Here is an 11972-nt window from a genome sequence, read left to right on the forward strand (position 1 = left end):
CCTGTAATAGAGTAATATAGGCATTGAGAGGATGTATATATTTCCGACCTCTTCGATACAAACCTTCATTTGGAGAACATTTTTTGACAAAACAGTTTTCTGGTCTGGTCCGCCAGCCATAATTAAGCCTAAACGTAAGATAATCTTTATAGACGGAGCGTTTGTCTGTATGTTGATAATTTTTCACGCCATGGCCACGTGCATTGGGGGAAAACAAGTAAAGTCACTTAAATGCTTCATTCGCATGGCGAAATTAAAGCGTGTTCACGACAGAGATTTCGTGTCATGCTTCCAAGGAAAAACGGGAAAACAGCAAAAATTTTGGTAGGCACCAACTGATCAATCGAAGAATATTGACGTTTCTAACCGCTGACATATTAAGTGTGCACAGCAGATGTACATTTATGTAATTTAAGAAGCAATGCACGTTGTAAACAAAACGAATTAGCAAAAATATGTTGCTGTTTTTCGCAACTGCTAAGAGCTGGGCCGGTGATCATGCAGTCATTGATGTAACAAAAGCTATGTTCTTTACAGTAGCAATATAACTTTACAAAGCTTTATCAAATGCAAATGGCAATGTGGAATGTTGAAAAATGATCCAAAAAAGCTAATGACAAAATAGAGATGAACAAAATTCGTTTTGGATGAGTTATCTCCCTTCCATAGTTTTGGTTTCCCAGTAATTTGCAGGGAAGTGCACCACGACTGATCTAATGTCAATTTGATCGAAAAGGGTCGTTTTACAAGTTACAATAGTTATAATATACAAATCATGTAAACATTCATTTTTTTTGTAAAAAGGAACGTTCATTTATTGCAGCTAGTTATAACTTAAAACTTTTTAAAACGTATTCTTGACCAGTGAAGTATGGAAATGCAATTTTTAATTCATAAAAATAACATGTTTTCTTATGACAAGATATAAATATTTTTTGGACCATTTAGTTAATTCAGTCATTGAATTATCTATTACAATGAAGGATGGTCATGGCTGGTCCATTTAACATAAAGTTGAATTGATTATATTTTTGCACACTTACCATTTGCTATTTTAGAGACTGATAGGATAATTTTATTATTTCACATCATTCACCTCAAAAAATAAAATAAGATACCATTTCAAAGGGGTTTATGATTGATTATGGAGACATAGAACGCTAAGACATGTTCATTTTGATCAAGTTTTCACTTTGGATATCTTTAGACATCAGTTTCACATTTAAATGTTACAGTTGTGTTACTCTATTATCATATGCTGAAAATTTTTATTTTCATGGGGCTTCAATTTTTTGGTTTTCCAAAAGTAAACATTTCTGTTAGCACTTGAATAACCATGAATTCAATGAAAGTAAGTCTCTAATAAAAATGAATGATTTTAAAGTAAACAAGAAGATAACACAATAGTTAGTCATTTTGTCACCTTCCTGCAGTGATGTTTTAATTATCTTCTTTTTTTACAGACAATGAATAGCTTTGGTTAGTAGGACTACATTTATATAAGAAAAGCATGAGTGATCTAGTGGACATTGAGATCACCAATGTGGAGTCTCCGAGTTTATTTTATGCCAAGGTTGTGAAAGACTTGACAGAGTCGTCAGATGATTTGGCATTTCAGTTGCTCGAAAAATCTATGAATGATTTTTTCAACACAGAGAGTCTTTATTTGCCAAGTCACACACCCTATGAGGTGAGTCATTTTAGCTGTTCTTGTTTACTTTATTGATTAACATTTCACAACATATAGCTGATGTGCTTATCTATCAGTATCTGTGTCCATGCATTGATACGATGTTGCTCCGAAACAGCTTAATAGTAGATTTCAGTTTCAATTAGCTTCAAAGCATTCTTGGACCTTTCAATCTGGAAATTACTTGTGTATATATATTAAAGAGCAAAACTCCTTGGGAAGCATGTCACTAAAAGTGTCATTTAAATAGAGTTCTGTGATCATGTCGTTTTGTCTTCTGAATATTTCATCTCATGCCATCAAATTTCCTGTGGAGCATTTTTTAGACAAGTGAAGCATACAGTATTTTAGGAATTATAAGCTGCACCTTTTTCCCCTCATGAGTTGTGCGTGCAGCTTATAAACTAGTGTGGCAGATATGTGGATGAAAAAAAAAATGGCAAGATGGAAAAAAAAGTTGGCAATTACCTTTTGCATCCTGGGATTGATAGGTCATCAGGTTATAGGTCAAATTCTTAAATGACTGCCATGCTTGTTCACAATGTAAATGGCTACATGTAACTTACAAGAAGAAAAAGTATAGGGCTAAGACTTTGGTAAGCATGTAAGGGCCTTCATTGATATTAAACAGTACAGACACTGATGGAGAGATCGTTTAGTAAACTGTATGTTATGTCAGGCCCTATATCTGTGCATAGACAATCTGTGAAGGCACTCAAGCCAAAAGAGTTTGATATTTGCCATGTTCTGTTTTTTGAAATCAATAAGATAGAGGATTATTTGTGTATAATTCATTTGCAAACTTGTCTGTTATATCAACAAACTTTGGTCAGCATAACGGTTACCACTTCTTAAGAACTGTCATCCGTTATCTGTTACCGGTATATCAAACATCAATATTGGTGATCGCCATTTTGTAAGGAAATATGGGGCTTATATTCCAGTGCAGCTTATATGTGGAGCAAATTAAAAAAATTCCTAAAACTAGCCTTGCGGCTTGTATACCTGAGTGAATTATAACCCGGAAAATATGGTAGTAGCTCAAAACAGGAGTCACTGTGTGCTGAAAAAAGTGTTATTTTGTAATGATAAGAAGGGATTGTTTTCTATTTTAGTTTATTGTTATGAAACATGAAATCTGATTTTTTTTTTTTTGGTGTGATGAAAAAACGAATATTTCATCCCATATCACCAGAATTCCAGTAAAGTATCCTTGTGGTGATATTGTGAAAGCCCTGACGGAATTTTCAGCTGCAGTGTTTTTAATTATCTATTTCAGGGTGACATTTGTATTGGAAGACGGGTGTTGGATCGACGTTGGTGCCGGGTCAAGGTGACTGGAGTACTTTCGAGGAGAAGTGGTACAGAAGGAAGGTAGATACATTTACAGCTACAGATGATGTGACCAAATAAAATATTTTGTGAACATGGCACAGTTGGGAGTTATCTCACTTGTGTCACTCATAGCACATGGACGCTTTGAATCCTTAACACTGTGAGATAAAAAACCAAATGTTCTGTTATACTTTTCATGACTGGGAGTAGAGAGTTTGCTAAATGTCTGTCTGATGACTGAAGTGTGTCACCCAGGCCAATACAACCCAAATCATAAAAGCACAACAATTTTTAAGTCATCTCTTTATATGGCTTTGAGTAAGTAATATGTATATTTAGATTTCATAATATTACACAAGTAGAACATTTTTCTTTATATATTGATAAAATTTTCATCCTCATTGAAACAAATTGGGCTCTGTCTGTCTTCCTGTACATGCACCCTCTGATCATTTCTAAGCTGGAGTTTCAAAACCGTTCAACCAATCTCTTTGAAACTTTTCAGTTTTGGTATTTTTTCTGTTACCATGGAAGCAAATGTAATGTTTTTCTAGGCTGCAACTTGAGAACAGTTTAACATTGGGATGGTGAAAGTGATTTTGGGATTACAGTAGACCCTCGATAATCTGGATTTTGATAGTCTGGAAAACTCACTATCAGGGTGGGGAACAGATTTCTGTAACATTGAGATGATCTTCGAGGGTGTTCACCTGTGCAATTTGTGTTAAAAGTTAACAGTATTCCGAAACAGATAAAAAAAATTAGCTTGTGATTGTGATTGTTGACAATAACCAGGGAACAGATGTAAATTGATCCTGAATAATAGGATATACACAAGATGTGAATCATAGAATACAAAGTGAAATTTATTTGATAACACTGCGGCCATCATCCCTCTGTACTTCGCATATTAACATATGAAAACAGGTACACATTATGCAAAAGTGTTATCTTCAGTTTTGAAATTACAGTATTTTATTTGTCCCCCACTGGGAACAGGCATGGACTACTGCTTTACATTGTATTGTCCATCCTTCTGTCTGTTTTTCTGCTATCTTGTACGAGCACAATCTCCTATATATGTACTGCTTGTTCCTGGAACTTCAAACTTAGGGTATGGAGTCACCTTGAAGTGGTGGTGTAACAAAAGGAGGTCACCCTGACCTATATTTTAACCTTTGACTTGCATCAAAAAAAAGTTTATTCCACGCCATTCACATATTGACCTACACTGCTAGTCACTGAAATGTTAAACTGGGAATATGGGCACATCTTGTTGAAGTGCTTTGTTTATCAAAAGTCAGCCACTCTGATCTACATTTTGGCCTTTGACCTACATAAAGTTTGTCTTGGTTCTCTCTTATGATAACTGAATCTTTACACTTGGAATATGGATTCACTTTGGTGAGGTGATATGTGGTGTATAAAAAGTTGCTCACTTTGACCTATGTTTTGACCTCTGACATACTTTTTGACCAGTAACATTCTTAGTAGAGCAATGAAACTTACAGTGTTGACAATTTGTCTGCTTGTTAACCACTATTAGAATGTGTGTCACATACCAAATTCTTGTTTGTACAAAATATATCAAATTCTCATATTTATGGTTTTTCAGGGGACCCCTATATTTGTCCTTACATGTCCTGATCTGAAATACATGTGCCTCTTTGTTACTAGTAATAGTTGATCAGTAAAACTTTTTGTTAATCACTATTAGAAAATGTGTTGCATACCCAATTTTTGTTTGTCCCACAAAGGTCAAGTTTACGAATTTAAAATTTTTCTTTACCCACTTGTATTGAACTACAGAAGGTTGTGCCAGCCTCAATACTTTGTAGGCAGACAGAGTAATAATTACTTACGAAATGATATTTTGCATTTTTGTTAACTTTTTTGAGAAGGTGAGTTCAATGATTTGCTTTCTTTGATCTTTCAAAGGTCAAGGTCTTAAACTGAGGGCATGTTATTGTACCCTATTAGATGAACTACAGAAAATTGTGTCTGTCCATTGACTTTGTTCCACAACAGTACTCTCAGAGATGGTTTCCATCTCCATGTCTAATTTAAGATTGTTACATCTGCTTACTGAAAATAATTTTTTCAAGGTTTTGTGAATCTGTTATAGTGACCATGACAATCTATGGCCTGTAATTTGTCCCAGATCTTGATCTTCTAAAAGTATCTGTGCGGATACTGATAATATTGTAAGTAATATATATTTATATATATTGATATGATTTTTTATCCAGTAATTCCCCATCAATGTTTCTATTCATCTGGACACCATGCTGATTTTTTCTTGTCTGTTAAGAGCAATAGAGATCATATCAGCCTCTATGATATCTAGAATTTGTCCCTTGTTATATTGTATATTGATTTTTATTGTATTTTCAGGTGCTTCTTCCTTGATTATGGAATATCAGATTATATACCTCTCAAATGGTAAGTTAATTAAATCTAAGTTCATATCAGATTGTATACCACTCAAATGGTAAGTTAATTAAATCTCAGTTCATATCTGATGGTATACCACTCAAATGGTAAGTTAATTAAATCTAAGTTCATATCAGATTGTATACCACTCAAATGGTAAGTTAATTAAATCTTAAGTTCATATCAGATTATACACCTCTCAAATGGTAAGTTAATTAAATCTAAGTTCATATCAGATTATACACCACTCAAATGATAAGTTAATTAAATCTAAGTTCATATCAGATTACCGTATATACCACTCAAATGGTTAGTTAATTAAATCTGAGTTCATATCAAACTGAACATCACTCAAAAGTGTTAAGTTGAGTAAAAATTGAGCAACAGTCTCACCAGGGTAATGGTAATGGCTGTTAAATCAAAATGTAGATTTGGCACCATGTAATGTTATTTGTGCAGTGGGTATATTGTGTTGCTACAGTGCTCAATATTGAGTTTATTGACTTGAATTCACTGGAGGAGTATGAAACTGCTAGCATGTGAAATCAGACACATTTTCTATTTCAATGAAACATTTTCAAATGCAACACTGTAACACAATGGCCTTATTACGTAATGATTACATGATCATTACATGATCCTGTTTCATTACTATTTCAAGATATGAATTTTATATTATATATATTAGTGCAACATAATCATGTTTTCCTGTGGTAGCGCAAACAATGCTAATACTGTGTGTATTGTGCATTAGGGTAATGGGTTAACTGGACGATAATGGACCATGGAGATAACACAGGCTAATAAAATAGATGGGTAGAAAGAATGAACGTACATGGCAGTTGGTCAAGAGCCAAATAGAGTACCATTTCAAGATGGTCAAAGTATCAATTAATACAAATCCATTAAGTTCAATTTACACAATTTGATTGTATAGATACAGGTCAGCCGACCTGGGGCAGAACAGGTATGCTGACTCCCGCTGGAATGTTGTGGGCAGGGGAGTTGACCAATCGCTGACATTCATATGTCACAGATATTATAAAAGCAGCCTTGGGGACTTGCGGAGTTAGTCAGCTCGGAGAACCTTTACTGACGCCAACCTGCGGTCTCCGGCTACTCACATTCGGCCATATGAAACCTAAAATGTTATAGGAACTTTCGAACCTTTCGCCAAGAAAATTACTTAGTTATGCACCAGTGTGACGGGTCGTCGGTCCACTGTTTTACTATAGTTGTAACGTATCCTGTTGTTATTCTCGTGGAGCCATACCTGGTGAATTATGTTAAATAAAACTTCGAACCTTTGGAACTTGGGTTGTTGAACTTTTGTCATTTCAATACGCATATGAACACCTGAAGTGTTATATGTTACTATTGATTTTTGGTGCCGTAGCGACCAGGATCGAGAATTAACAGAAAGGATATTGTACAAAGAAGTGCATTGTATTATGAACTCTGACAACGAAGTTATTATTCAACGGGCACGAGAAAACTTTCCTGTACATTAGAAGAAGAAAATTATTGCAGTTGTCAGACCTTCTGACCACGAACTGAAGGAACTCGAGGAAAAGAAAAAGCCCGACATTACAGTCAGTACCGATACCCAACTACCCAGACGTAATAGACCAAGAGGATTGGTCCGCCGCGACGTTCCCTTAAGACCGGTAGGAGAAAGGCTACTGCCACAGGGTAATTACTCTGCCCCAGCAAGGGAGGAATGTAACACAATGGCCTTATTACGTAATGATTACATGATCATTACATGATCCTGTTTCATTACTATTTCAAGATATGAATTTTATATTATATATATTAGTGCAACATAATCATGTTTTCCTGTGGTAGCGCAAACAATGCTAATACTGTGTGTATTGTGCATTAGGGTAATGGGTTAACTGGACGATAATGGACCATGGAGATAACACAGGCTAATAAAATAGATGGGTAGAAAGAATGAACTTACGTGGCAGTTGGTCAAGAGCCAAATAGAGTACCATTTCAAGATGGTCAAAGTATCAATTAATACAAATCAATTAAGTTCAATTTACACAATTTGATTGTATAGATACAGGTCAGCCGACCTGGGGCAGAACAGGTATGCTGACTCCCGCTGGAATGTTGTGGGCAGGGGAGTTGACCAATCGCTGACATTCATATGTCACAGATATTATAAAAGCAGCCTTGGGGACTTGCTATTGTGCATTAGGGTAATGGGTTAACTGGACGATAATGGACCATGGAGATAACACAGGCTAATAAAATAGATGGGTAGAAAGAATGAACGTACGTGGCAGTTGGTCAAGAGCCAAATAGAGTACCATTTCAAGATGGTCAAAGTATCAATTAATACAAATCAATTAAGTTCAATTTACACAATTTGATTGTATGGATACAGGTCAGCCGACCTGGGGCAGAACAGGTATGCTAAGATGGTCAAAATATCAATTAATACAAATCCATTAAGTTCAATTTACACAATTTGATTGTATAGATACAGGTCAGCCGACCTGGGGCAGAACAGGTATGCTGACTCCCGCTGGAATGTTGTGGGCAGGGGAGTTGACCAATCGCTGACATTCATATGTCACAGATATTATAAAAGCAGCCTTGGGGACTTGCGGAGTTAGTCAGCTCGGAGAACCTTTACTGACGCCAACCTGCGGTCTCCGGCTACTCACATTCGGCCATATGAAACCTAAAATGTTATAGGAACTTTTGAACCTTTCGCCAAGAGAATTACTTAGTTATACACCAGTGTGACGGGTCGTCGGTCCACTGTTTTACTATAGTTGTAACGTATCCTGTTGTTATTCTCGTGGAGCCATACCTGGTGAATTATGTTAAATAAAACTTCGAACCTTTGGAACTTGGGTTGTTGAACTTTTGTCATTTCAATACGCATATGAACACCTGAAGTGTTATAACACACCTACCTGCGAAGAATAGTAATGTTGTAAATAACATTAAGCTCAGTATGTACAACTATGTAATTTAGTAGTTGTATCACAGTAACATTGTAACTAAACAATGAAAACAATAAAGACTTGTAGGATTTATAAGCATGCTCTTATTTCATAATTTTGATATAATTGGAAACTTGATAATTTCCATTGAAAATGAAATAATAAATCTGTGTGTTTGAACTCTGGAAGACGAGCAATCTTTAGAATACTGAAAAACTGATCTGTGTTTCAGGTTACGAAAGGCCTCGGATGACTTTCTGACAGTGCCGTTCCTGGTGAAGAAATTCTGTCTGTATGGTGTGAAGCCACTTACTCTTGCTCTAGAAACAGAACACCTATCTGTCAATCAAGTGTAAGTGGAATTAATATATGTTAATTGAGTGTTGTGTAAAACCTGGTCATCAATGTGTAAGAGTCTAATTGAAGTAGGAAGTTAAGGAGGCCATAAGGGTATGACACAGCATATCCAAATTGACTTATATGTATCATTATATGATTACCACTTAATATGTATACATATGGAACATTACCTATTCACCTCCACTGTAACCTAAGGATCATGTACAGTACTTTTGTATAGTATGTTATTTTTATAGGAATATGATAGAGCCCAAAAATCCTGCCAATATCGTAACAATTTTGTACACGAAGTGCCTCAATGCATATATCTTTCATTTAACATTTTTATGATGATTGTAGTCATTGAAACACCACATATACATTTCTAACTGGTTTCGATTTTAATGAAAATCTGTTCAGTATATTCTTTCATGCTATTGTGTTTGCTGAGAACTTTTGTGTAGATTGTGTAATGGATTTTGTTACAGGAAGTCTGAAACCTGGGATACCTCAGCAGTGACATTGATGAACAAAGTTATTAAAGGTAAGAAATGTTTTTTTTTTTAATTTCTGTTCAAGGTCAGCATTTTTGTCTCATTAGAATAGTCAAAGAAGTATGCCGGAATCAGCTGTTCATATCTCTCTGTCCATCTCAACAATTGTCTGTGTTAATAAAACTTTCTTGGCAGGACTGGTTCTTAATATGGTTATATAACTTTATTGTTTTATTTTCAAATTCATTTTGAAAATGTTTTAACCAGGTCATATTTTTAATAAGTCTAAATTAAATTTTACACACATTATCCTTTTCTTTTTTATTCATCATTCTTTTTAACCTCCTTTAAGTTTCCTAATGAATTTTTTTGAGAATCTTCATAATGCCAAGGTAGAAGTCATTGACTATTTTTATTCAAATTTGATAGAGAAGCATATGTTTATGTTGTTCATGCATATGTCAATGTGTTTGACCATGTAATATAAAGTTGATGTATAAACTCCAGCTAATCAGCTAATCTTTTAAACAACTTCTTCTTAATAACCAAAATGCCCAGGGTGCTGGTATTAGGCCTGCAGTATGCTTGGAGGTAGGGCTACCAAATCTGTTAATATGAATGACACTGACATGCTTTCAAGGTCACAGAGAGTCAAATGTGTTGAAATCTTTAAACAACTTCTTCTCAACAACCAAAAGGCCCAGGGTGCAGATATGGGGCCTGTAGCATGATGGATGAAGTGCTACTAGTTGATTAATATGAATGACCTTGACCCACTTTCAAGATCACAGGAGTCAAATGTGTTGTAATATTGAAATGACTTCTTCTCCATAACAAAAAGGCTCAAGGTGCTGATATTGGGCCTGTAGCATGATTGGATAAAGGGCTACCAAGTTCGTTAAAATGAATAACCTTAATTCACTGTTAAGGTCACAGGAGTCAAATGTGTTGAAGTCTTTAAACAACTTCTTCTCAATAACCAAAAGGCCCAGTGTGCTGATATTGGGCCAGTAGCAAAAACAGATGATGAGCTAACAAGGTTGTTAAAATTAAATACCTTGACCCACTGTTAAGGTCATAGGGTCATTTGTTGAAATGCATAACCAACTTCTTCTCAATAACTAAAAGGCCAAGGGTCTTGATATTGGGCCTGTAGCATGCTTTTTTCAACAAGCAATATGTCCAAAGTATTGGCATTTGTGTAATGAATGTATAAAAAATATGATTTAAAGTTTTCAGAAAATGTCTTTATGAACCAGTCAATGACTTCTATGTAAGCTGTAGTGTTGTCGAGCAATTTATTTTAGGCCTATTTGGCCTCTTTCATGTATAGGTCTTTATAGTCAGATGACCATTAAAGCCAGTGGGCTTCTTGTTATTATTCCCCTTCATTGCCATAAAAGGCATATGATGTAAAGAGAGGCTATGTTTATTGATTAAAGGCCAACATATGAAGAGCTAGGACATACACATTGACAGGCAACAGATAAAATAAAAGAGGCAGTCAAGAATGTTGTGACCTTCAGAAATGTAATGGTCAGTTTGAGCTTGTTACAATACTGCAGCATGACCAGAGGTTTAGGGGATGGTGGTGGTGTTTCAGGATGGGATAAGATGTGGTAGGTTCACTATTAGTGGCAGGTAACTGGAGTTCCCAGAAAAAATCCATATGGTAGGGCAGGTGACTTTGACCTTTTCACATCCGATCAGGTTATCAGACCAGGGTTTCCTAGGTGAAAGGTATATTATCATTGTACCACTGGACCACCCAACAGTATCTTGGCATACAGGTTGATGTCAAGAAAGGTAGGCTATAGGAAATTCTACTGGAGGTAAAGAGAATGAAGACGGGGTGAGGAAAGAATAGAGTTCCAATGATCTCAGATAATTGTATACCAAATCTCCTTTGGTTATAAGATCTTATAGAGCTAAGACCTAATTTCACTACATTCTATTTATCAGTGTCATGATATTTGAAAAAAATATATCAATCATCTGATAAAATATGTATGAGATGAAATTTATTTCCATTGTCTTACTTAATGATAATAAAAGCCAAATTGTTGATTTGGTCACCTACGTATAATTGTTCTCGTCAAAATGTTACAGAAAGCCATAGCACAAAGGTACGCATCAGATATGTAGACAGGGACAATATCCACCATGCAGATCTATACTTTTTCTCCCCCAAACAAAACATCTGTCTGAATGAGGAGTTTGTCACGTTGAAGTATGCCACCACGGTCTTTCCAGATGAAACTGTAACAGGTAGGTAAGCCAAGCAAGCTGACGACTAATTAGATGTGTCATTCTGTAATATAAATGGATTTAAAAAAAAAGAATTCATATGTAGGTTCCCATTGGTCCCTAGTTGTGCCCATCTGATTTTAGGATTGATCAGAAAAACAAAATGGCCAACAGAAGGCCATCTTAGATTTTGACTTTTATTACTATTTCTTGGAGACTACAGCATAGATCTTTCTCAAATTTCATGTGTATGCTTTTCTTGATCCCTAGTTGTTCCTGTTTGATTTTGGTATTTGTAATTAGCAACAATTGCATTTTAAATACTTATCCAGTAAGATATTTAACACTTTACTATTATATTTAATTTAATGATTAATTTACTTTAAATTTGAAAATGCTAAATAATTACACTGAAAGTTCTTTTATTTGTTCAGCAATATACTATTTGATACTCTAGATAAACAACAG

General features: G+C 35.2%; 1 protein-coding gene across 1 annotated transcript in view; it reads left to right on the plus strand.

Moving 5' to 3' along the window:
• Positions 1–1510: 1510 nt before the first annotated feature.
• Positions 1511–11972, plus strand: part of LOC132543628 (uncharacterized) — a 69651-nt gene continuing 59189 nt past the window's right edge. The window contains exons 1-6 of the mRNA XM_060207145.1: positions 1511–1690; positions 2970–3064; positions 5420–5467; positions 8657–8776; positions 9252–9307; positions 11367–11525. Coding sequence (XP_060063128.1) covers positions 1511–1690; positions 2970–3064; positions 5420–5467; positions 8657–8776; positions 9252–9307; positions 11367–11525 — 658 coding nt within the window. The remainder of the gene's footprint in view (positions 1691–2969; positions 3065–5419; positions 5468–8656; positions 8777–9251; positions 9308–11366; positions 11526–11972) is intronic.

The sequence above is a fragment of the Ylistrum balloti genome, unplaced genomic scaffold (genome assembly GCF_031769215.1).
Source record: "Ylistrum balloti isolate Yb309-2 unplaced genomic scaffold, AGI_CSIRO_Ybal_v1 Utg369760, whole genome shotgun sequence".
NCBI classification, from domain to species: domain Eukaryota; kingdom Metazoa; phylum Mollusca; class Bivalvia; order Pectinida; family Pectinidae; genus Ylistrum; species Ylistrum balloti.